This window comes from Lactuca virosa, chromosome 2 (genome assembly GCF_052849685.1).
Source record: "Lactuca virosa cultivar CGN04683 chromosome 2, Lactuca_virosa_CGN04683_v6, whole genome shotgun sequence".
Classification (NCBI taxonomy): Eukaryota; Viridiplantae; Streptophyta; class Magnoliopsida; order Asterales; family Asteraceae; genus Lactuca; species Lactuca virosa.
In genome coordinates, this window is record NC_136427.1 from 63,932,278 (window position 1) to 63,960,000 (window position 27,723).

Consider the following 27,723-nt stretch of genomic DNA (forward strand, 5'->3'; position numbering starts at 1 on the left):
TATAGCAAGTAAATTAAATGTGACATCATAAATTAATATATCCAATTTATGCAATGTTGGCATTTACGATATATATATATATATATATATATATATATATATATATATATATATATATATATATATGGAATAAAATGTCGTAAATATATTAAAAAAAATAATTATTGGTTGGTCGAATGAGACATGTGGGTAATTGAGCCAAAATAAACACACATGATGCTTTCCTAGGATTATCGCCTTAGAAAATACTGGTTGCTGGAATGTAGGGTACAGGTAGTGCGATAAGCTTTGGTTAAAACCAAACGACAACAAGGTGAGTTTTTCGTGTTCTGTGGTTACTCGCACATAAATGTTTGGCATGTGGTTTATATGCGACTTTTCAATTATTTATTCACAGTATATTTCGTGATAAGTATGGTTTTGTGCAAATGTTATTTTGAGTTGTTTATCTATTGTGCGTTTTTTTTTGTGACATGTTTAGTGGGAACGTGTGGGGTGTTTAATCGCTGTGAGCATGACGGATGTGTGTGATCGGCGGGGATGAGAATTGAGATTTATACTCATTTCCTTGGATATTTAAAATACTTGAGTACAATGGATGATGAGTTGTCTCAAGGAGAAGGGAAATGAGTCATTGGTTCTTTCTCTGGATAATTAATTTTTTCCCTAAAATATGTCATCGGGTGATATGTTTTTTGTATGATTTATTAAAACTATATGATAAAACATTTTGTTTTTTTTAAGTGATGGACATGTATGTGCAACACGAACTCACTAGGCCATAGGCTTACCCTTTTAGAAACTTTAAATGTGCGCAACTCAGGAAACTATTTAACAAGTGGCAGTAAGAAGTCTAGGGAGAATGATTGATCAACAAGACGACAAATGAGTTCCGCAAAGACGTAACACCCGAAGCTCTTCGGTTGAAGACTTTATTTTATTTTATTTTGCTTCCGCTGTAGTTTAGTCTATAAGTAATTAAGTTAAAAATTGATCTTGGGAGATGTTGGAACGATTATTTGTTATATAATCTATATATGAAAATCGGGGTGTTACATAAACACTCGTCATTATAGAGCATTTTCATGCTCCAACAAATTATATGTTTGATATGTATGGTATGAGGTATTTTGGGGAACTCACTAAGCTTCGTGCTTATGATTTTCCGTTTATGTTTCAGGTACTTCCGGATCGAAGGGGAAGAGCCCGAGATGATCACAACGCACACACCACGATTTCCGCTTTATATGACTATGATGTATTAGGATGTTTGATTGAAATACTCTCATTTTCATGTATGGTTTTTATATACACGTTTTGGTTGATGGTTTTATTATAATTAAAATGAATTTTTTGGTCTTATGTTTTGAGACGTTTACATAATAACTTTATAACACTTGACAAATTCATAAAACATTATCAAAACATTTCACAAGTCTTGATAACATAAAAAGGACCAAAACGCTTTTAGCATCAAAATAACATTCTACAACGTAATTAATCTAAAAATCCCGTTTCTTATAGTTTCCACTTTTGTTTCATAATATATGTACATTGTTATCTTCAATTAAAAATAAAATGCGGACAATCAATAAAACGTATTGTCTTTAAAAATATTAACTAAAATATAAGAAAATAAAATTCAATTTAATTGGTTTGGTTAAAATTTATATCAGAATAACAACAAACGTTGTCTAAATATCATTTTTCTTTATTAAATGTTTAATTATTTTACCATATGTTCATTTAATTATGTATTATAGTTTAAATATTTTAGATAAAGTTAAAATAACAAAATATATTAAATAAATATATTTACACGTTGATTGAATTTAGTATGTTTTATTTTTTTATTTATATAAATATTACATTTTCTATGTTTTAGTTTTTTTGTGTTTTTATTTGATTTATGATAATTAATACAAAATCTAAACAAATTTTTTAAATATTTCACAAATGATTCGTACGTAAAGTTTTACAAAATTTGACAAGTGGTCATTATAGAGAACTTAACATCTCTTAGGGACATTATACATAAAGACTATTGGTGTGACAACTTTTGTGGAATAAAAAAAAACAAAGGCCATTTTAAGAAAAAAATTTAAACCATAAGAAATTTTATCTAATAATGTTGAGTCACATGGTTGAATACTGGACATGTTTAATAATAGAAAATAAAATAAAGTATAAGTTTTGTAATTTGCCTTTAAAACAAAATTGTCTATATCTTTCTATGCACATGCCTATATACCCATCCTCTCTGTAACCATTCTCATTATTCTTTTATGTTTCCATTATTCTTAACTGTTCCTTCGGCTCTAACTCAGATGGGTTTTGTTTAAAGTCCATTTTTTCGGCTTTCCCCTTCGATTAAAATCTGCCCCAAAACAACAAAAAAAACTAAGCACTCTCTATTTGCACTATTTACAGGTATCTTTCTTTGTAAACAAGAAAACAAGAGCAAATGGGTAGGCTTTCGACAATCAAACTTGCAATAGAATCGTTTACAGTTGATGGAGACGACATCATTGGGAAACTTATCGAGATCTGGGAACGATTCAAAGTGCCAGTTTTGGTGCCATTTCTGAGAACATTGATGTATGTTTCTCTTGCTATGTCTGTAATGTTGTTCATAGAGATGGTTTACATGTCGTTGGTGATTGCATTCAATTATTTGTTTGGGAGAAAGATTGAAAAACGCTACAAATGGGAAGAATTTAAAGATGAGATTGAATCAGGGAGCTTTGTTTACCCACTTGTTCTTGTTCAAATTCCAATGTTCAATGAAAAAGAGGTTTGTTTTCTTTTCATCATTCCCCTTCCTCTATGTTTGCTTTTGGTTTTTTGTGTTTTGTGTTTTGTGTTTTGTTTTTATTGTTTTTTTTTATTCAAAACAGGTTTATCAGCTTTCCATTGGAGCTGCATGTGGGCTTTCATGGCCGGCTGATCGTATTGTGATTCAAGTTCTTGATGATTCAACGGATCCTATCATCAAGGTAAATAATAAATGTCAAACCTAGTACTATTAATACCGTTTTTTTTGGTATATTATCTTAAAGAATATATTTGTGTGTGTGTGTGTATGTTTTTATTAGCAATGGTATTTTCAAGAGCCACATAAAAAGTTTAATTTTATTTTCCATTTTGTATCAAGGACCATTTTGGTTCTACTATTATTCATTACACAATCCAAAATAAAAATAAAGTATAATTTCTTATTAGTGGTTTTTGGAAACGTGACACCAATAACATGAAGTGCTTTCTGTTATAAAGGAAAATAAAGTTTGTTTATTTATGACTAAAAGGTTACAGCATGTGATTACTTATGAGTTTTTAAAATATGAGATTTCTAACATAAATGAAGACAAGACCCTTTAAATTTTCAACAATTAACTTTATTTATTTTCAAAAGAAAAACTGTTTAAATAGAGTTAGAACATTCATTTATTTAATAATATTATATTATGTGACTAATGTATGTAACATATTACTTATAACTTGTTTAATTGATTGAAGCATAGTGTATATAATTGATATTAGTTGTATAGCTTGGTAAAGAGGTAAAATATTGATAACAAAACGAAGTATCGTTACATAAATTGGTTAAAAAGTAAAACAATATTGCATAAATAAATGCTTAGTCGGTGTAACGTCATGAGATAACCAACTCTGTTTTACAATGTTTTATTTTGTTTCTAAAAGATATGGCAGTTGCATGTTTCGTCTAAAACACCTTGAACTAGAAAAAATATAGAATGCCATTGAGTAAACAAAAAGTTAATCAGTGTTTATATGTTCTATTTACCAAAAACTTGGCTATTAATATGAAAAAAAAAATTCATCAAAATTAGATACTGATTTTTGTAAAATTTATTTTACCATTGGTTTGGATTCAAATGGGGAATTAGGGTATGGTACAAGTGGAATGTGAAAAATGGGCATGTAAAGGTACAAACATACATTATCAAGTGAGAGACAATCGAAAGGGATATAAAGCAGGAGCACTTAAAGAAGGTTTAGAGCATTGTTATGCTAATGAGTGCGAGTATGTGGCTATTTTTGATGCCGATTTTCAACCAGAACCTGACTTTCTCAAGAAAACTATCCCGTTTCTTCATTATAACAGTGAACTTGGTCTTGTTCAAGCTCGTTGGAAGTTCGGTACATATTCCTCTAAAACTTATTTATTGTTTGTTTTATGTCTTTTTCTAAAATTTACACTTACTATTAGACGTTTAACTATAAAATTGGTAAATATGTGGCATGTATAAGTGACATGTAATAAACACATTAAATTAGTCCAAAAAACATAAATTAAAGTGAAGGGCCCTTTTAGAGAGTCGCTTTCTTGTGGAGGCTTGATACTATCATCTTAGACCGGAGGGAGTGTTAGTAATCTTAGTATATTTTCACGTAGATTTTTTAGTTTTTCGTAAGCCACGTAAGCTTAGCATGTAGTGACACGCCCTTTTAGAGAGTCGCTTTCTTGTGGAGGCCTGATGCTATAATCTTAGGTGGAGGGAGGGATAGCATTTTTAGCAGATTGTCACATAGAATTTTTTTAGTTTTTTTGAAACCATGTAATCTTAGCATATCTAACACAAAAAAGATAGGTAGTGATAATGTGTTAATTTAATATGTGTGATTTTGGAGGAAAAAAATTAAAAAAGAAAAGAATAACCAAGAACCAATCAGAAGCCATCAATACCCTTTCTCTCTCTCTTCTTTCCTCTCCCTATGGTATTGGCGAGCCTTCCCCAGCAAGCTCCCTGGCACGAGCCAGGAGGCGGTGTTCAACGCCTATAGCGCACTCTAACGATGGTGGTAGCGAGCCCCACTCTCCAAAACCTTAGAGGTGAAAGATCTACCTCTATTTTATCTTCGGACCACATCACTAAAATAATCAGATAAATTGTTTACAATATAAAATTGTCCAAAAAAATATAAAGTAATCGGAGGTGCCACACTTTTTTTATTAAAATGAAATTGATTTTATATATTAAATATTAATAAATATAATATACTTTACCAATTTATAAATGCATTACATTAACCATTATATTAATTATATAATTAAAATATTTTTGAAGTATAAAATAATTGTTAACATGTAGTAAAGATCAATTTTGAAAAAAGTATTTGGAATCGTTTCGGAGTTTCTAGTTTTTAGCTTTTAACAAAACGTTTCAGTTTAAACAAAAAGTTTCATTTGGCAGTACGAGTTTTTGGCTTTTAGTTTAAACAAAACGTTCTAAAGATAAAAATTATTTTATGTAGCGTTTAACAGAAAACTAGTGAGCTTTTGAAGTCAATTTACAGAATTGTCCTTAAAAATATATTTATATATATATTTAAACAATTGTCTTTTTATGTAATTTTACATATTTTAAAAGCTTTCAACTATTTATATCAAACACTCATATCACAAATAAAAACTACAGCTTCCAGCTATCAGCTACTCGCTACCTACTCCCAACTTCCAACTAACCATTACTTTCGTCATACACGCTCTACTATATTATATCAATGTTGAGGAGAACTATAATATCATCGAAAAACTAGTGGTATTATATTGGGGTTAATAACTTTAAAATACGTAAAACAGTGAACTATAATGTTAGTGTCTGTGTTTTAGTTACTTATTAGGCTGTGGGGTGTGGGTGCGGTCTTTACCGCACCTTTTGCCACATAGGCAGGGGAACACTGCCCCATGACTACGGTTTGGTGCGGTTTAAGCCGCAGTGCGGTACTCCCTTGCTGCACTTTCACTTTCTCTCTCCTCTTTTATTTATTCTCTCTCTTTTCTTTCAACCAATCACATTTTTCTTCTTTTTTTTCTTTTTCTTTCTCTTTACCATAATCTCACTCCTTTGGTGTGACATGAAACCACACTTGTATGTAAAAAGTGACGTGACGCTTATATGGCGGGGGAGGGAGTGCGGTTTCGGTAGCACCACTCCCTCCAGCCTTATCTTATCCTCTATATAAATAAGGATATTTACAAGTTTGACCATTTTAAATATTGAAATATAAGAAAATTATCCAAAAAAATTTTAATATTAAAATGACCACTACTATATAAGAATTTCCAACTAATTTTATGTCACATCAATTAACTTTTTGTGACAAAAATAATACACTTGGACTCACAAAAACTTAAAAGATAAGATTTGATAAAAAAAAAATAAAAAAAAATAAAAAATACTGATAATATTAGACAATTCGAAATTATAGTTTCAAGAAGGGAAGTTTGAAAAATATTTGTTGCAATTGAGAAAGCAATATACAGTACATTATATATTTTTTGATTCCCGGGATGCCTTGTATCGGACTCGATGATATTTTCTATAAAGTGAGAAGAAAATTTTGGTCAAATAGTCATTTTCGTTGGATATTCTTATCTTATAAATATTATAATTTGGTTTGAAATTTAAATATCTACATTAACTGATAAATAAATTATGTAAATAAAATATAAACAAATTTAAGAACAATAATATATAAAAAAAAGTGTAACAATTTAAAAGGTCTGGTATTTAAAACTGCAATCAATATTATATAAAAATTGGAAGTACATTGTCTTTTTATATGTATAAAAGATTATAACTAACACTTTCTCTATCTTCTAATTAATATAAAAATCGAATAGTCATAATTGTATTTAATACAAGTTAATTTTATTAGAGTTTTGTATTATTGTTAATTTAGAAAATTATACATAAAAAAGTCTTTTAAACTTTAAAATTTATGTTTTTTTTTTTAATATAAAATTATAGAATAAAATTTTATTTTCTATAGAATGTGAAGGGAGCCCACTAGTTAGACAGATTCCCACGTTTACTGCCACTTGAATTATTTTTCCATTAGTTGGCATATGCCTTTCTGTTTCATTTGTTATTTGCAAATTATTACATAACTATATATAAAATGGGGAACCCCGCGTTGCGGGGGTCGGATGCGACAATTTTTTCCGTTGTTTGTTCTTTGAAAATGTTTATAGTTTGAGTTGTTCATTCCTTCCCTCTTTAACTGATCTATAAATAAATAAATAAATAAGAAATAAAAAAACATCAATGAATCTGTAAGCAAAACTAATAAAGTGACAATTAAACGAAAACATAGGAACCTATAATGCCACAAATAACCAACGGAAGTAGAGGGACTAAAAAAGACAAAAATGAAGCAACTTTAAAATGACCCAAATATAGTTGATGGACAATTTCTGCCAAAAAAATATTAATATGACTAAATACTAATAATATGTAATAAAAGGTGAGGGTTATGAAAAATTCAAACGAAAGTGAAAAGATTGTTTGTGAATAAAAGCATAAAGGTGAAGGGTGAATGTTGTAACATTAATTGAAAAAAGAAATTCCAACCAATCATAAATTTAATATATATATATATATATATATATATATATATATATATATATAAGTACATTATATTTTTTTGGTCCAAAAAGTCTAAAAAATTGAATGGCTCTTCCTTATGGTTTTCAAAAATTACATATTTTCTCCATGTCCTTTGTTTTGTTTTTTTCTTCTTTTTGTAATGTTTGTTTTTTCTCCTCGTCTCCTTGATGGGGTTTTTATAATATTCGCCATTTTCCAAAAAAAAAAAATTAGCGCCCTATGAGATTGTTATTTTCTCATTAGCTCCAATAAATGCTTCTAAAATGATAAGATTTTCCTCAAACCAAATCGATGAAAACATATTAACTAAAAGGGCCAAATTTACCATTTATTCATATTTCTGTTCAAAATTGTTATTTGCTGCTTATACCCTAAAATATCACGCTCTTTACCTCTCCATTTTGAAGAGAGAATCCGCCTCCACTTAAAACCCGACAATCGTCAATTATATCTTCTCCGCCAACGGTAACTAGATCTTCCGACTCCATCCTTTCTCGGCCACCACCTTTTCTTTGAGTTTCTAGAAAACCCCACCTAGGGTTATGAAATCGGGCAACCATATCGTGTTTTTGTCTGACACGACACTGCACGACAATGTTTTATGTAACACGAACACGACACGATATGCTTTCGTGTTTTTTTTCACTAACATGAAAACGAATCAATTAAAACCAAGGTTGCATAAATTGTTCGACGGTAGCTCGTCGGTGGACTGGGGTGAAGGGATTAATCGGCTAGGCGGAGATTAATCGGGGACCATTAATTATTAGAAAATTAATAAATAAAACATTAATCCTAAGAATATAACATTAAATATAACATTATATCTATTAAAAAGTTACTAAAAATTACTAAATATAGCATTATAACATGATACTATGATTACAAAAACCCTTTTGATCCCTAATACATCAAATCTAAATAACCAACAATTGTATTTGGATCCAAATCTGCATAAAATTAGGAGAAAAAAGTGTTATGAACAATGGGTTCCGATAGCATCGGGAAGAGATGTGACATGCAACCTGTTGTCTACTGCATTTGGAACTTTGTGAATGTTAAGGGAATTCAATAGCAGGAGGCTGTGGATATGTGGGAATTCCATGATCGATGATTCCATCCTGATTATTGCTATATAACACACAGGAGGCGGCGACTGTTGTAGAAGCTTCAGAAGGCGAAGACTGGTTTAGCTTCGAGGATGACGACTGGCGGACTGCGATGACGTGAATGGAAGAAAAAGACGGTGTCGGAGGAGGGACAGATGGCATCGAAGAAGAAGATGGCGTCGTTTTAAAAGCTTCGGTTCATGCTTTCTTTCGTTCCTTCAGACTACAGAGAGAATTTCAAAAAAGAAAAGAAATGAATACGATGGAGTGAGAAGAACCCTAGCAACAATTCTAACAATTTGACACTTTTGCCCTTAAAGCTTTTTTTTTGACCAATTAGGGCGCCTAGACTTGCTTAGACCCGATAATCTCCGTCTTTGATCGATTTTGACCACGTCCGATAATAGGGTCCGATTAGCTATAAACGTCGACGGTGGAGGACCGCCAAGCGCCTAGGCGCCGATTAATCAGTTGTCTAGGCCGATATTTGCAACACTGATTAAAACATAACAACACGACAAAGATAACATTAAATAACCATTAGTTTATTTAATTCATACTTAATCAAACATAACACGACAAACACATGCTTAATCGTGTCGATTTGTGAAAACCAACATGACACGATACGACATCGTATTTTTTAAAAATTGACACGAACACAACACGAACACGAATTTGAATTTTGATTTTGTCCCGATTTTGTTTCGTGTTGTGTGTTTTTGACGTGTCATGTCATAAATTGACACCCCTAACCCCACCCTTGTACACACACACACACACACACACTCTCTCTCTCTCTCTATATATATATATATATATATATATATATATATATATATATATATATATCCATGTCTCTCTCTATCTCTCTTCCTATCTCTCTCTAGGATGACTGTAAAGAAAGCCAACTTATTACCTTTAGGACCAACGTCGAGCAAAACGAAAGTCACTCATTTTCTCACTCCCTCGCCTAACTCCAACCATAACTACGTTATTCATCTCTCATTCCTTGATATGATTTAATTTTTTAGTATGATTTAAATTTTGTAGTGGTGGTATGATGGTTTAGGGTTTTCATTATGATTTAGGGTTGGGGTTTATATTTTTGTTTAGGGATTTCAAATTTATGGTACTAGTGATGGTAATGTGATATATTGGATCTGGTAGTGTGGTGGTTAGTGGTTGTGTAATGGTGATCAGTGGTCTAGTGGTGATTCTTTTATTAATAATTAAAATAAAATCAAGAAAGCGTAAACCATAGTTTTGGACTCTGTGGTTTCAAGGTTGTAGAACTCGTTACTCGGTACCTGCTCGGCCAACTACCGAGTAGCGAGTACTCGGGAGTACTTGGATTCGGTAATTTATGTAGAAATATTTTTAGGGACATTATATATGTCAAAATCTTAAGTTAAAATCATAAGTTGATTGAAATATGTAACAAAATTAGATACATGTGAATACACAAAAACTGAAAAACACATATTGGTTTCACTTCGTGAATAATTAATGAAAATTTAAGATATATATTTAGTAATAATCACATGTGTATGTTAAATAATAAATCATTAATTATATTATGCATATTAATCACCGAGTTGACCGGGTTTTACAACATTGCTAAGTTCAGTAAGGGTCGATCGGGGAGTACTCAAGATTTTGCAACTCGCCTCGGTAAGGGGCCGAGTAGCGAGTACTCGGATGAGTAATCGGCCAACTCGGCGAGTTTTACAACATTGTGTGGTTTACACCAATATCTATTTTAGTCTAACTTAGAGATGTAAAACAGAAGAACAGAAAAGTTGGTTAAGGAGTGAATGATGAACTAAGAACAGACCGAATACAACTAACCAGTTGCAACCGGTTCCACTTCGTTTCTATTAGGACACGTGTTATCTAAAAAGGTGTTTGGTATAGAAAATGGCTCGAAGCGGATCAGAACTCAAAGAATAGAAAACCAAAATGATGAATTGGGAACCAGACCGAACACCACTAATCAGTTCCAACCTGTTCCGGTTATGTTTTGGGTTAAAAGTTCATCCCTAGTACAACTTTTGAACTTTTGACATGACGCATCCCATGGTTTTCATAACTTGCACCCGTGGTCCTTAAGAATAACTCTACCAACTATTATATGTTAAATACATGTTAAATGACGATTATACCTTATTTAATTTATTTATTTTATTGGAATTAATGAATAATACAGATTATTTATGTAAAATATGAAAGAAGCCCATAAAAAGCCATCAACACTTTTTTTAGTTTTACTATATATAAGACGCGTTTAGCAAGAATAACGAGTAGCTGATAACCGATAACGTTTTTTAAACGCTATATGAAGTTAAAATTTAACGATCTTCATTTAGAAATAGATAACTAAATACAATTTCTTACTACTTTTATTTATCTGTGCATATAAAATTTAACTTTCACGTTTTCTATGATAATGTTTGAGTATTTGTTTTTTATTAAATATAAGATTCTTAAGACTATCAAATTATAAAATTGCATTTTTTTTGTTGTTATTATTTACCAAGTTATAGTAGTGATAATTGTTTCATATTTGAGTTGAATTGCTATAACTAAGTAGATTTTCTTTAAAAGAATGTTGTTATAGATGAAAAAGAAAGTAAAGTCGTGACTTTTAATGAACTTAAATAATACATAAGTTTTACAACTAGTAGTTATTTAATATATAACAATTTATATTTTTGAGGATTGTACTAAAGGATTGTATTGTAAAATATTCTAAAACATAAATTATTTTGTATGGAAAAAATAATTGCTCATTCAACGAATAAAAACATGTATGTTACTATCATTTACCAATATCAAAAGTATCAAACAAGACTTGATAATGTGATATAATAAGGAAAAATTAAGAGGGTATTTGGATTAGCTTATTAGCTTATTGCTTATTAGCTTATTTGTGGTGGGAATAAGCAATAAACAAGGGGGGAGATGTTTATTAAAATTAGCTTATTTAGCTAATTCCTAACACAATAAGTTGATTTTTAAGTATTTATCCAAACACTTAAATTTAGTTTATTATGGTGGGAATAAACAAAATAACCAATAAGCACCCTCTTTTTTTCCTATCAAAACACCCCCTAAATTTTGATAATCAAATGAATCTATTTCGCACGATTTAATCCCGTGACCTTAAGATTACTTGACAACACGTTGCTATGACACATTGACACCCCTTGGAAATCAAACGTATTATTATTTTACTTTAATACTTTATAATACCATAGTATTATTATTCATGTGGCTATATATATATATCAAGGTTGCAGAAATCGCTCGACGGTAGCTCGGCGGTGGACTGGGGTCAAGGGATTAATCGGCTAGGCGGGGATTAATCGGGGACCATTAATTATTAAAAAATTAATAAATAAAACATTAATCCTAAGAATATAACATTATATCTATTTAAAAGTTACTAAAAATTAATAAATATAACATTATAACATGATACTATGATTACAAAAACCCTTTTGATCCATAATACATCAGATCTAAATAACCAACAATTGCATTTGGATCCAAGTCTGCATAAAATGGGAAGAAAAAAGTGTTATGAACAATGGGTTCCAATAGCATCGGGAAGAGATGTGGACCTGCAACCTGTTGTCTACTGCATTTGGAACTTTGTGAATGTTGAGGGAATTCAATAGCAGGAGGCTGTGGATATGTGGGAATTCCATGATCGATGATTCCATCCTGATTATTGCTATATAACTATATAACACACAAGAGGCGGCGACTGCTGTAGAAGCTTCAGAAGGCGAAGACTGGTTTAGCTTCGAGGATGACGACTGACAGACTGCGACGACGTGAATGGAAGAAAAAGACGGTGTCGGAGGAGGGACAGATGACATCGAAGAAGAAGATGGCGTCGTTTTAGAAGCTTCAGTTCATGCTTTCTTTCATTCCTTCAGACTACAGAGAGAATTTCAAAAAAGAAAAGAAATGAATGCGATGGAGTGAGAAGAACCCTAGCAGCAATTCTAACAATTTGACACTTTTGCCCTTAAAGTTTTTTTTTTACACCGATTAGGGCGCCTAGGCCCGCCTAGACCCGATAATCTCCGTCTTTGACCGATTTTGACCACGTCCGATAATAGGGTCCGATTAGCTATAAACGTCGACGGTGGAGGACCGCCAAGCGCCTAGGCGCCGATTAATCGGCCGCCTAGGCCGATATTTGCAACACTGATATATATATATATATATATATATATATATATATATATATATATATATATATATATATATATATAGGGTTAGGTTAATGTGAGACGGTCTAATTTTGTGAGACCGTGAAACGCAATCATACCCACTCATTTTGTAACGACCCAATTTTTTGAAAGAAATTTTTCATTTTTGAATAACCAACACAATTCCAACATTAAGATAATCCAATTATAATTGTTTTCAAAACATAAGTAAAATACAACTTTTATTCCAAACATTAGAGTGTCCTGTGAAAACGCCTGAGAGAGTGTACGCCGCGTCATCAAGCTTTTCCCTTGCCTTTGGGCTCTGACGTACCTGAAACAAATCCACAAACTGTAAGCTAACGCTTAGTGAGCTCCTAGAGCATACTCCAACACACAAGTCACATAACACATATCATAACAGCTGTAAAAGCTTCCTCTACCACATATCACATAACATCTTAGCTATAAAGCTATCTCTACTATTAGCCATAAAGGTTATCTCTACCGTTAGCTATAAAAGCTATCTCTACCATTAGCCATAAAGGTTATCTCTACCGTTAGCTATAAAGCTATCTTTACCATAGCCATAAAGGCTATCTCTACCGCATATTACCACAAAATCATGCCACACACCTCTACACAACGAGTATACCAACAATCATAAATGGGCCGGCCTTGGTGCCTTAGACCTAATGGTATGGTGAGAAGACTCACCTTTTGTCTGACGAATCTGAAAGCTGCTATCCTGAAAGTCTGTAACCTCCCGTGCTGAATAATAATATTAACTCATGTTAGGACATCACATGATCAAGGGAAACCCAAACCCCAAGTTCTTCCATAAAGGCCCAAATATCTTTTCTTTGTTAATGGGCCCAAGTCCATATCCAAGAGTCATTAATGGGCCTCTTGGCCCAATAAGACCCAATCATAACACCAATGGCCCAAACAGATAAAATGGCCCACTATTCTCAAAATGCAACCAAGTCCAAAAACCAAATGAGGCCCAACAGTCCAAAAGCCCAAAACAGATCCAAGCCCATATGTGATGCGTACGCTTAGCGTACCATCCTGGTACGCGCATCGTACTGGGGTCCTGGGGGTTACGCGCAGCGTACACTAGGTTACGCCCAGCGTACTAACAAATTAAGTACTTTTTCTATTAAGTGCTTAATACTCGATTCTTTTACGTCCAGAAGTCAAATCGAAGCCTATTAAGATGACCTAAGGCATAAAGTTGGCAACTTTATGCATTTGCATGTCCCATATGCTCCCAACACCCTCATTAAGACCTTTTTTAAGCTCTTAACCCATGCATGAGGTGAAAGCACCCACCAAGACTTCATTTTTATGTTGAAAAAGGACTAAGGGACCTCAGATCTGTCATTTCCATCCTCAGGAGTTGCTTAACTCACAAGAGGAGGTCTAAAAACAACCAAAGGGACAAAACTAGAAAACCCTAGCTAGATCTAGTGATTAATATGGAAAGGTCCAAGCTTTATACCTCCAGAAGCTCCTCAAGGTCGACTATATGCAGATTCTTGAAGCCAAATGACACTCCAAGCTTCCTTTACAACTTCTCCTTCTTGAATGAACTCTAAAATGGCCACAAAAACCCACTCCTCAAGCTCAAAACCCTCTCACACAATATCTCAGTTGTAGGTGGACGAAATGAGGCTAAAGAGACTGATAGGGTTTGGTCAAAGAGGCTAAAAGGTGTTTAAATAGGGGTCAAGTCCGAGATTTAGGGTTTTGGCCCTCTGTTGCGTACGCCCCGCGTACTCAAGGCTCATTCGCGATCCTTCTCCCATAGTACGCTAAGCGTACCCTTAGGTACGCCCAACGTAGGAGAGGGACCATTTTTTCCAATTAATTCATTTTCAAGTGTTTCAAAGGTGTACCTGATTTGGAGTGTTACAACTCTTCCCCACTCGAACTAGACTTCGTCCTTGAAGTTCGTAGCTGCGAATAGATCGGGATAATGCTCCCTAATCTCCTCCTCCGGCTCCTAAGTCCATTCGGAGCCTCTTCGGTGCTGCCATTGCACCTTTACCGATTTCACCTCCTTGTTCCGAAGACCCTTCGTCTTACTATCTAAGATGGCAACCGACCTCTCGATGTAGTTTAGGCCCTCATCCACCTGAATGTCATCCAACGAAACGACTGCGGACTCGTCAGTGACACACTTCCGAAGCTGAGACACGTGGAAGGTGTTGTGAATTTGGCTAAGCTCCTCTGGCAGATCCAAGCGATATGCCATCTTGCCCACCAGGGCCGCGATCCTGAACGGGCCTATATACTGAGGCCCCAGCTTGCTCCTCTTCCGAAACCTGATAATCCCCTTCCAGGGCGACACTTTCAGCAACACAAAATCCCCCCCCCCTTGGAACTCAAGACCCGATCGCCGTCGGTTAGCATAACTTTTCTGACGGATCTGCGCGACCCGCAGCCGGTCACGCACCTGCTGAATCGGTCCGGTAGTCTTGACCACTACCTCAGTACTCCCCATGACCCGGTGCCCAACCTCATCCCAACAAAACGGGGTCCTGCACCTCCGACCATATAACATCTCAAATGGAGCTCGGTCGATACTGGCATGATAACTGTTATTGTACAAAAACTCTGCCAGTGGGAGGTACGCGTCCCAAATACCTCCAAAGTCCAACACGCATGATCGAAGCATGTCCTCCAGTGTCTGGATTGTCCTCTTGCTCTGGCCATCAGTCTGGGGCTGATACGCCGTACTAAAATGTAGTTGAGTACCCAGTTTCTCGTGGAACTTCTTCCAGAACCTGGATGTAAACCGGACATCCCTGTCAGAGACTACCGACACTGGCACTCTGTGCCTAGCCACCACTTCTCGTACATAAATATCTGCCAACTTCTCTGCGGATATACTCTCGGAAATCCGAATGAAGTGGGCACTCTTCGTCAGTCTGTCTACGATCACCCATATGGAATCCACACCCCTCGCTGTCCTTGGTAACTTCGTGATGAAGTCCACAGTGATCTCCTCACATTTGCACATGGGAATGGGTAGTGGCTGAACCTTGCCATGAGGCCGCTGATGCTCGGCCTTGACCTTCCTGCAGGTCAAGCACCGCTCCACAAACCAGACGATCTCCCGCTTCATACAGGGCCACCAATAATTCAGTCTCAAATCCCTATACATTTTTGTAGCTCCTGGATGAATAGAGAACTTGGACTTGTGTGCCTCCTCTAATATCCTCTGTCTCACTCCTCCAGTCATCGGTACCCATACTCGGCCACTCTGCGTCAAAAGGCCATGACTATCCTTAACGAACAAAGGATATTGTCCCCGAATCCGCTCTATCTTCCCGTTCTCCTTCTTCACCCCCTCAACCTGGGCCTCCATGATCATATCCAACAATGGAGAGATCACAGTCATCCTCAAACAAACGTTCCCAATCGGGGAACCTGTCGCCTTGCGGCTCAAGGCATCGGCCACCACGTTGGCCTTCCCGGGATGGTATAAAATCTCACAATCATAGTCCTTCAGTACATCCAACCACCTCCTCTGTCGCATGTTGAGGTTCTGCTGATCCATCAAATACTTCAAACTCTTGTGATCAGTATAGATGGTGCACCTCACTCTATACAAGTAATGCCTCCAAATCTTAAGGGCGAACACCACTACCCCCAGTTCCAGGTCGTGAGTGGGGTAATTCGCCTCATGAGGCTTTAACTGCCTCAAGGCGTAAGCTATCACGTGCCCCCTCTGCATCAGTACCGCACCCAACCCTGAAATCGATGCGTCATAGTACACCACCAAATCGTCCAACCCCTCGGGCAGTACTAGGATCGGAGCCTCGCATAACCTCCGTCTCAGGGTCTCAAAAGCCGTCTGCTGATCTGTGCCCCACCGGAAAGTCACATTCTTCTTGGTCAAGCGGGTCAATGGCACAGCAATCTTGGAGAAATCCTGGAGAAATCTCCGATAATAGCCCGCTAAACCCAAGAAGATACGAATCTCTGATGCATTCTTCGGTACTTCCCATCGCATCACAACCTCAACCTTGGCTGGATCAACCGAAATGCCCTCCTGATTGATGATATTCCCCAAAACTGCACCTCCCGCAGCCAGACATCACACTTGGAGAACTTTGCATAAAGCTTCTCCGCCTTCAGGGTCTCCAGTACCTCCCTCAAATGCTGCTCATGCTGCTCCTTGGTCTTAGAATAGACCAAAATATCATCAATAAAAACGATTACCGACCGATCCAGCATCGGTCTACACACCCTGTTCATGAGATCCATGAACGATGTTGGGGCATTGGTGAGCCCAAACGGCATCACCACAAACTCATAATGCCCATACCGAGTCCTGAAAGTCGTCTTCGGTATATCCTCATCCCGAATCCTAATCTGATGGTATCCCGACCGAAGATCAATCTTGGAAAACCAAGACGCACCCTGCAGCTGATCAAACAAACCATCGATCCTTGGAACGGATAACGGTTCTTCACCGTTAGTTTGTTCAGCTCCCTATAATCAATGGACATCCTGTGTGATCCATCCTTGTTTTTCACGAAATGGATCGGTGCTCCCCACGGGGAACTGCTCGGGCGTATGAACCCTCGGTCTAGCAGCTCCTGACGCTGCGTAAATAACTCTTGCATCTCAGGTGGTGCCAACCGATATGGTTCCTTTGCTATCGGAGCGGCACCAGGCACCAAGTCGATGCGAAACTCCACCTGCCTCTCCGGAGGCACTCCCGGTAACTCCTCGGGGAATACATCCCAAAAGTCCTGTACAACCGGCACACTGCCCGCATCTGATGTGGTCTCTACCCTCGTGTCCGAGATATAAGCCAGAAATCTCGTACATCCCTGCTGCGGAAATCTCCTAGCCCTCGCAGCCGAACAGAGAGTCGGCCCCCACGAGGCCCTATCACCATGTATCACCAGTTCTCCCCCACTTGGGGTTAGAACCCTCACCAACTGGTGCTCACAATCGATCATGGCCCCGTTGGCCCCCAACCAATCCATCCCAACAATCACCTTCAGCCCTCGCAACGGTATCGGGACTAGGTCGAGACGAAACCTCTCATCAAGCACATTCAGGACACAGTCCCGATACACCCTCGTAGCACGAACGGTGCGGTCATCTGCAATCTCTACCTCGAGTGGGGATTCCAGAGTTCCAGGCGCGTCCCGGAACTTCTTGCTAAGCGCAAGAGATACGAACGATCGGGTAGCACCCGAATCAAACAAAACATGCGCCGGCATACCATTGACCAAAAAGGTGCCTATACAAGCATAATATACACATAAGTCATACAAATCATAAGGAGCAGAGAATAATAGATACGTACCAGCCACAATGTCTGGCGTTGCCCGAGCCTCCTCGGTGGTCAACTGAAATGCGTGACTCTTCACCGCTGGAATATCCGCCTTGGCAGGGCGGCCATCGATAATCCTCAATGTGCAGGGCGCAGGCGCCGCCACCGCTCCCCCCCTCCCTGCAACCTCGGACAGTTGACCCACTTATGGCCGGTCTAGTTGCAGTGAAAACAAATCAAGCTCCCCGTGGGGCAGTCCCTGCTCAAGTGGCCCTGCTGGCCACATGCATAGCTGTGATATCCCCATTTTCACGGCCAGAAAAAACCAATTTTGTTTATGCTTGTTTGAAAATCAGAGTAACATTTTAAATAAAAGTATTGCGGAATTTGTCCCAAAACAAAATATAATAAAGATTTATCAAAAGCATTTCCAAGGAAATGTATTTCATTAAAAGACTCGGAATGTCATGTTCGATACAGATCAAAAGCATAAACAGTACAACATAAGCCTTACTACATTATTTCATATCTGCAGGCCTATATCCGTAATCCCACATCCAAAACATCACATCTATGCTCGAGCGCCACTACCTGTAATACATGAAACTGAGTGGATCAGGTTTGGGAGCCTAGTGAGCACATAGCGTTTTCAACCCACAATAAATAAGTTTATTAATTTCATCAATCAACAATAACCCGATTACCCGTTCCCGTTATCCTCACTTTACGTCCCTAAACACCTATCATAAGGGACCTAGCCTAAGGATCATCATCGGGATGGACACTACTGCTAAGGGGTTCCTCAGCAATAAATGTCCTAAAGGCAACCATGAGGGGGATGGAGTACACCGGTGAACACATCGTTCACAAATTCCTACAGGTTGCGAGCCTGCTAGCGTTCCACTGGACTGTCTAGAAGAGTCCGTGGTCGTCATATATACTCCGCTAGATGACTGGATCACCAACAACATCGAGGCCTCTCATCATTTTATCACACATCGTCTTATTACATCTACCCATGTTTTACCCCAACATTTTTGTAGATATAAAATACATATACAGTTTAAATCATTTAAAACATGTATAAAAATCTTTCATCAGCATAGACAACAAGTATTCAGATAATATGCACACATAGCACGTAATTTATATAAAATACTTCATATCTATGTGTAAGATGAAAGTAACTATGCACTCACCTGATTAGGTGGTGACTCGGTACTCGAACAGCACTTCGTTATCTCAAAACAATTTTTTTTCCTTGACCAAAACCTAGTATCAATACCACTAGAGTTTAGTTTTAACGTTAACCTTGACTAATTAATAGTCTAGCTATTATTATTATTATTATATAAGCGTTAAATAACACTCAATATAACTCATAATAATAGCCCAAATAATTATTTTAAGGACCTAATAACATTACTATAATTATTTAAAAGTTATATTAAAAATTGCGAAGGCGTAGCTCACTTACATCGGATTTTAAAGAAAACTGGGCTTTGCTCGGAGCAGCGTTTCCGAACCGAAAGACCCTTTTTCTCGGGACTCCGGGAGCCTCGGGGCTTCCTTAGGGTGCTAGGGGTTTTTCCTAGGGTTTAGGGGGTTAAAATGGGTAGTGAGAGAAAGTAGAGAGAGAAAGGAATGAAGAAATGAGTGAAAAATCCGGAAACCCTCGCCCCCTTTTTATAGCCTGCGAGGCCTCAGACTACTCTGGGCGTAATCCTTGGCTACGCGGGGCGTAGATCGGATAGGGCTCCAGCTCGCGTACAGCTGGCTCGCACTCGGACTCGGAAGGATAAGGCTAAAGGTACGCTGGGCGTACCCAACTTCGGACGCGACACGTATGCGAGGCGACGTGTCATCCATCCGAAGCGAAGCCTTGGGCAACAAGCAACGGCTCAGATGCGGCCACATCATCTCCTTTCTCGCAAATTCGTAATTTTGCTCCCCGACTTCTAAAAATCATAACTTTAGCATATGAGCTCTGTTTTCGACGTTCTTTATATGCACGCGTAGGCGGGAACATACTCTACAACTTTCGTTTAGACTCTGTCGGCTAATTTTGACTTTATTTTAAAAGTTATATTTTTAACAGGCCGGGACAGGATTGGTCCGTTAAAAATTCATAACTTCTTCATCCGACGTCCGTTTTCGTCTGTCTTTTTATCGTTACGCTACAAATAACGAGATCTTCGATTATCATTTAGGTTGTGTTGGCTCAAAACCGCTCGATCTAATATTCGAACTTCGGGCTGTACACTGCTAAGCCGAAACTTTGAAAAATCATAACTTCCTCATACGAAGTCAGATTTGGGCGTTCTTTTTATGGACGCTCTCGGTTTAACGTTTTCTACGACTTTCATTTAGATCGCTAAGGATAAAAATCGCTTTATCGTAAATTCACTATTTACGCTTCCCGATATCGTGTCGGTTCCATTGCGAAACTTCGACGTGTTATAACTCGGATTTCGGCATTCTTTATATCTCCGGAATCCTTGTTTCGACCACTACAACTTTATGTAAAGATATCGGGCTTATCTCGTACTTTAATTTTGACGATTTTTATTCTTTATTAATTATACATATTTATAATTAAATAATAAGCATATAAATTCACATAATTCACAAAATACTCAAATATTTCATCTTTATTACATCAAAAGAGTTATAATAGTTGACCTAGACTATTACATCGTCTAAAAATGCTTAGCCCCGAAACCCGGGCGTTACAATTCTCTCCCCCTTAGGATGATTCCGTCCCGGAATCATGCATCAGCATACAGATGCGGATAGCGACTCATCATGTCATCCTCTGTTTCCCAAGTGAGATTCGGCCCATTCGAATGTTTCCATTGGACTAGAACTAAGTCGACCATCTTGCGTCGTAACTTCTTAGTCTTACGGTCAACAATTGTCTCGGGCTCTTCAATCAGCCTCTTGTTTTCATCCATTCTTAGCTCTGAGATCGGAATTATGTCGGGAACTTCTCCCGTGAATTTCCTCAGATAACACACATGGAAGGTGTTATGAATACCATCGAGTTCTTCGGGCAATTCCAACTTGTAAGCTTGGTTCCCAATCTTCTGAAGAACTTTGAACGGTCCAATAAACCTTGGACTCAACTTTCCTCGTTTTCTGAATCTTATAAGTCCCTTCCACGGTGAGACTTTAAGCAAAACCGAATCCCCAACTTCGAAGGTCATCGGTCGTCTTTTCTTGTCAGCATAGCTCTTCTGACGATCCCGAGCTGCTAACATTCTTTCCCTAATCACCTTCAACTTTTCGACAGTCTCATGGACTATCTCGGGGACCATAAACTGCTTCTCTCCGGCCTCAAGCCAACAAGATGGCGTACGACACTTCTGTCCGTACAAAGCTTGATAAGGTGCCATCTTGATGCTTGAGTGGAAACTGTTGTTGTAGGAAAATTCTACCAGAGGTAAGTGTTCATCCCAGTTACCTTGGAACTCCAGGGTACATGCTCTTAGCATATCTTCCAGTGTTTGAATCGTTCTTTCACTCTGACCATCGGTCTGCGGATGATAAGCTGTACTCAAACACAACTTCGTACCCAATTCTTCTTGTAGACTCCTCCAAAACCTCGACGTGAAACGACTATCACGATCGGATACAATTGTTAGAGGAACACCGTGAAGTCACAATTTCCTTCACGTAAGCATTTGCAAGCTTATCCATAGACCACCTTTCGTAGGCAACTATGAAGTGTGCACTCTTTGTGAAACGATCCACGACCACCCAAATCATGTCGTGACCGTTCTTCGTCCTGGGAAGTTTAGTCACAAAATCCATGGTGATGTCTTCCCATTTACCCATGGGTACAGGTAAAGGTTCTAAATTCCCGTACGGTTTCTGATGTTGTGCCTTAACTCTTGCACAAGTTACACACTCGGCCACATACTTCGCAACATCGAGCTTCATCGTCGGCCACCAGTAGTAGGGTTTTAGGTCCCTATACATTTTTGTGCTACCGGGATGAATTGAGTACATGGTCTTGTGAGCTTCTTCCATCAGAAGATCTCTTATTCCTCCCATCTTAGGTACCCAAATCCGATCTTGGAATACCTTCAGTCCTTGACGGTTTGTATCGAACACCAACGTCCTTCCCAAACGTTCTTCCTTTCGGTCATTCTTTTCTGAAGCTTCTTCTTGAGCTTTCTTGATACTTTCCACAATTGTCGAGACAACTTCAATTCTCAACGCTCTTGGCCTTTTTCTTTCAAGATTGACTTTCCGACTGAGAGCATCAGCAACAACATTTGCTTTACCGGGGTGGTAAAGTATCTCACAGTCGTAGTCCTTGAGTAATTCCAGCCAGCGTTGTTGCCTCATGTTCAATTCCTTCTGATTAAAGAGATACTGGAGACTCTTATGATCAGTAAAAAGCTTGCACTTCGTGCCAAAGAGGTAATGCCTCCAAATTTTCAAGGCAAATACTACCGCTGCCAGCTCCAAATCATGAGTGGGGTAGTTCTTTTCGTGCTCCTTCAATTGTCGAGATGCGTATGCTATCACCTTTTCTCTTTGGGTCAGAACACAACCCAACCCGACTCCAGATGCGTCACTATAGACCGCGCAGTCTTCAACTCCGTTGGGTAGAGAAAGAATCGGTGCTTCACATAACTTCTTCTTTAGCTTCTCGAATGCTTCTTCGTGCTTCTCACTCCATGTATAAGTAGCTCCTTTATGGGTCAAAGCTGTCAATGGAGCAGCTATCGAAGAAAAGCCTTGGATAAATCGTCGGTAGTATCCGGCTAATCCTAGAAAGCTTCAAATCTCCGTGGGACTTTTTGGTCGTTCCCACTTCATCACAGCTTCGATCTTTGCTGGGTCAACCATTATCCCCTCCTGGTTAACCACATGACCCAAGAATTGGACTTCTCGGATCCAAAAATCACACTTGGAGAACTTTGCATACAACTTCTCCTTCTTCAAGACTTCCCACACTTCTCGTAGATGCTTGCCATGCTCCTCTTGGCTTTTCGAGTAGATCAAAATGTCGTCGATGAACACTATCACGGATTTATCGAGGAATGGTTTACAAACCCTGGTCATCAAATCCATGAATGCTGTTGGAGCATTGGTTAGTCCAAACGACATAACCAAGAACTTGTAGTGTCCATATCTTGTTCTGAATGCAGTCTTCTCGATATCCTGCTCTCTCACCTTCAGCTGATGATATCCTGACCTAAGATCGATCTTTGAGAAATAGCTCGAACCTTGCAGCTGGTCGAATAGGTCATCAATCCTCGGCAATGGGTACTTGTTCTTCACTGTTACCTTGTTCAGCTCTCGGTAGTCTATACACATTCTCATGCTTCCTTCCTTCTTCTTCATGAATAACACCGGAGCTCCCCAGGGTGATGAACTAGGTCGAATGAAACCGTTGTCCAACAGCTCCTGAAGTTGCGTCATAAGCTCCTTCATCTCTGTCGGTGCTAATCGGTAAGGTGCCTTTGCTATCGGTGTTGTACCTGGTAACAAGTCTATCCGAAACTCCACTTGTCTATCAGGTGGTAATCCGGGAAGATCTTCGGGAAAGACCTCCGGATAATCACACACGACCGGTATATTCTGCACCTCCTTTTTCTCCTTCTTTGCATCGATCACTCATGCCAAGTATGATGCACATCCCTTGGACAAACATTTTCTGGCCTTCATCAGGGAGATGATTCCAGAATTTACTCTGTGTTTGTCCCCGTACACCATAAACGACTCTTTCCCGGGTGGGTTTACCCTTATTATCTTCTTTCGGCATTGAATTTCAGCATCGTTGGCGCTAAGCCAATCCATACCCAAAACGATGTCAAAATCATTCAAGTCTATGGGCAAAAGCTCCTCGTGGAATTCGTTTCCGTTTAAGTCGATGACTATGTTCTTAATACGATTACTAACAGGTACGAACTTGCCACTGGCAACTTCTACAATCAGGGCATTATCAAGTTTTTCTATAGGCAATGCTAATTTTCCTCAAAATCTATGCGATAAAAAGAAATAGTTTGCTCCCGAATCAAATAGTATATTGGCAGGCAATCCATTTACAAGAAAGGTACCTGAAGCGACGTCTGCTGCCTCCTTTGCAGCCTCGAGCGTCATCTGGAAGGCTCTTACCTTCGGCTTCGGTGGAATGTTGGGTCTTCTTGCACTTGTCGCACCAAGTGACTCCTCCGTCACATTTCCCCTGGTGCTTCTTCTTGCAGTTGTCGCACCATTTGGCTTCACATCCTCCAGACTTCTGCGTACCAAACCTTGAGAACTTGCTTTTCTTGCTGAATTTCGACGACCCATCAAATTTCCTTTTCTCTCCCACCTCCGCTCTCTCCAGACCCTTCTCTCGTATCTGGGTCTCCACATTCTTAGCAGCCCAGATGGCGGCTTTCAGAGTGGTTGTTTGCTTGACCATTGGACCGAAGTCCGCTGGTAATCTGAGGGCAAACTTGTTAACCTTGGAGAGTTCAGTTGGGACGAGGTGAGGACCAAGCTTCATTTTCTCTGTAAAGCTTGCAGCGTATTTAGTAACGCTCATTCTATCCTTCTTCAGATTCTGGAATTCGTTGTTGATCTCCAGAAGATCCTGCTCGGAGCAGTATTGCATCTTTAACTGCACCAGAAAATCCTCCCACGACATCTTGCTTGCTTCTCCTTTGGGCATTGAATCAGCTAGTAGCTTCCACCAACTTAGTACTCCAGATTTCAACAGAGGAACCGCGAGAGCGGTCTTCTGCCTGTTGCTACACTCGCAACTCTCAAACATCGTTTCCATCTCGGAGATCCAGTTCATGACTTCCACCGGCGTCGGGCTTCCAGATAGACACGGTGGTTTAGATGCCATGAAATCCTTGTATTTGCATCCACGTCCGTCATTTCCTCAATCTTGGTGGTTTTGCCTAACTATCGGTGGGTTGGCTTGACCAACAGTCCCACAGTAGTTTCCTCCTTCAGACAGCCCATCATTCGGCTCGGGCTCTACGATCGGTATGGTAGCTTCCTCGCGATTTTGTTGGAGCAAACACCTGGTTTCCTCCATTTGACGATCCAACATCATCTGGATCATCGCTTGCACTCCGGCCATCGTGATTGGCTCAGGAACATCTGCTACAACAGGTATTTGCTGAATCACTGGGGGTTGATTCCTATTCCCATTTGCATTCCCAGCTCCACTGCGGGTTCTTGCCATTTTGATCTATACACCGAATAATGTGAATTTAGATATTTATTTAGGATAGACGTTTAAATCATCCTTATCTCTCTGAAACGTTCACATGCTAGTTCTAATATCGTAGTCGTACGTTTAGAATCCTAAACACATAAGGTTTCCAGATCCGGTCGGCAACAGACCATAGATCCGAACAAATAACAGCATATCAGGCACAAAGCATTTAGCACATAAAAGCATTTTAGGCATAATTCCTAAAATAAGCTAGTGCTCACACCTCACAATCATCGCTTAGCATTCTAAGTTTAAGTCTAGAAATCCTACGAATTCCTAGTTCGCTTAAACTAATGCTCTGATACCAACTGTGACATCCCCATTTTCACGGCCAGAAAAGACCGATTTTGTTTATATTTGTTTGAAAATCAGAGTAACATTTTAAATAAAAGTGTTGCGGAATTTGTCCCAAAACAAAATATGATAAAGATTTATCAAAAGCATTTCAAAGGAAATGTATTTCATTAAAAGACTCGGGATGTCATGTTCGATACAGATCAAAAGCATAAACAGTACAACATAAGCCTTACTACATTATTTCATATCTACAGACCTATATCCGTAATCCCTCATCCAAAATATCACATCTATGCTCGAGCGCCACTACCTGTAATACATGAAACTGAGTGGGTCAGGCTTGGGAGCCTGGTGAGCACATAGGGTTTTCAACCCACAATAAATAAGTTTATTAATTTCATCAATCAACAATAACCCGATTACCCGTTCCCGTTATCCTCACTTTACGTCCCTAAACACCTATCATAAGGGACCTAGCCTAAGGATCATCATCGGGATGGACACTACTGCTAAGGGGGTTTCTCAGCAATAAATGTCCTAAAGGCAACCATGAGGGGGATGGAGTACACCGGTGAACACATCGTTCACAAACACCTACAGGTTGCGAGCCTGCTAGCGTTCCACTGGACTGTCTAGAAGAGTCCGTGGTCGTCATATATACTCCGCTAGATGACTGGATCACCAACAACATCGAGGCCTCTCATCATTTTATCACACATCGTCTTATTACATCTACCCATGTTTTACCCCAACATTTTTGTAGATATAAAATACATATACAGTTTAAATCATTTAAAACATGTATAAAAATCTTTCATCGGCATAGACAGCAAGTATTCAGATAATATGCACACATAGCACATAATTTATATAAAATACTTCATATCTATGTGTAAGATGAAAGTAACTATGCACTCACCTGATTAGGTGGTGACTCGGTACTCGAACAGCACTTCGTTATCTCCAAACAATTTTTTTTCCTTGATCAAAACCTAGTATCAATACCACTAGAGTTTAGTTTTAACGTTAACCGTGACTAATTAATAGTCTAGCTATTATTATTATTATATAAGCGTTAAATAACACTAAATATAACTCATAATAATAGCCCAAATAATTATGTTAAGGACCTAATAACATTACTATAATTATTTAAAAGTTATATTAAAAATTGCGTAGGCGTAGCTCACTTACAGCGAATTTTAAAGAAAACTGGGTTTTGCTCGGAGCAGCGTTTCCGAACCGAAAGACCCTTTTTCTCGGGACTCCGGGAGCCTCGGGGCTTCCTTAGGGTGCTAGGGGTTTTTCCTAGGGTTTAGGGGGTTAAAATGGGTAGTGAGAGAAAGTAGAGAGAGAAAGGAATGAAGAAATGAGTGAAAAATCCGGAAACCCTCGCCCCCCTTTTATAGCCTGCGAGGCCTCGGACTACGCTGGGCGTAATCCTTGGCTACGCGGGGCGTAGATCGGATAGGGCTCCAGCTCGCGTACAGCTGGCTCGTACTCGGACTCGGAAGGATAAGGCTAAAGGTACGCTGGGCGTACCCAACTTCAGACGCGGGGCATATGCGAGGTGACGTGTCATCCATCCGAAGCGAAGCTTTGGGCAACAAGCAACGACTCAGATGCGGCCACGTCATCTCCTTTCTCGCAGATTCGCAATTTTGCTCCCCGACTTCTAAAAATCATAACATTCGCATACGAGCTCCGTTTTGGACGTTCTTTATATCCACGCGTAGGCGGGAACGTACTCTACAACTTTCGTTTAGACTCCGTCGGCTAATTTTGACTTTATTTTAAAAGTTATATTTTTAACAGGCCGGGACAGGATTGGTCCGTCAAAAATTCATAACTTCTTCATCCGACGTCCGTTTTCGTCTGTCTTTTTATTGTTACGCTACAAATAACGAGATCTTCGATTCTCATTAGTCGGCTAAAAACAGCTCGATCTAATATTCAAACTTCGGGCTGTACACTGCTAAGCCGAAACTTCGAAAAATCATAACTTCCTCATACGAAGTCAGATTTGGGCGTTCTTTTTATGGACGCTCTCGGTTTAACGTTTTCTACGACTTTCGCTTAGATCGCTAAGGCTAAAAATCGCTTTATCGTAAATTCACTATTTACGCTTCCCGGTATCGTGTCG

At 38.5% G+C, this 27,723-nt stretch overlaps 1 protein-coding gene across 2 annotated transcripts in view; it reads left to right on the plus strand.

Moving 5' to 3' along the window:
- Nucleotides 1-2,257: 2,257 nt before the first annotated feature.
- The window catches only part of LOC145159139 (glucomannan 4-beta-mannosyltransferase 9-like), a 37,523-nt gene continuing 12,057 nt past the window's right edge, over nucleotides 2,258-27,723 (plus strand). The window contains exons 1-3 of one of the 2 annotated variants that reach the window (XM_079078055.1): nucleotides 2,258-2,794; nucleotides 2,898-2,996; nucleotides 3,909-4,161. In XM_079078055.1, coding sequence (XP_078934181.1) covers nucleotides 2,465-2,794; nucleotides 2,898-2,996; nucleotides 3,909-4,161 — 682 coding nt within the window. In that variant the 5' untranslated portion in view covers nucleotides 2,258-2,464. The remainder of the gene's footprint in view (nucleotides 2,795-2,897; nucleotides 2,997-3,908; nucleotides 4,162-27,723) is intronic. The other variant, XM_079078054.1, reaches the window with a different exon arrangement.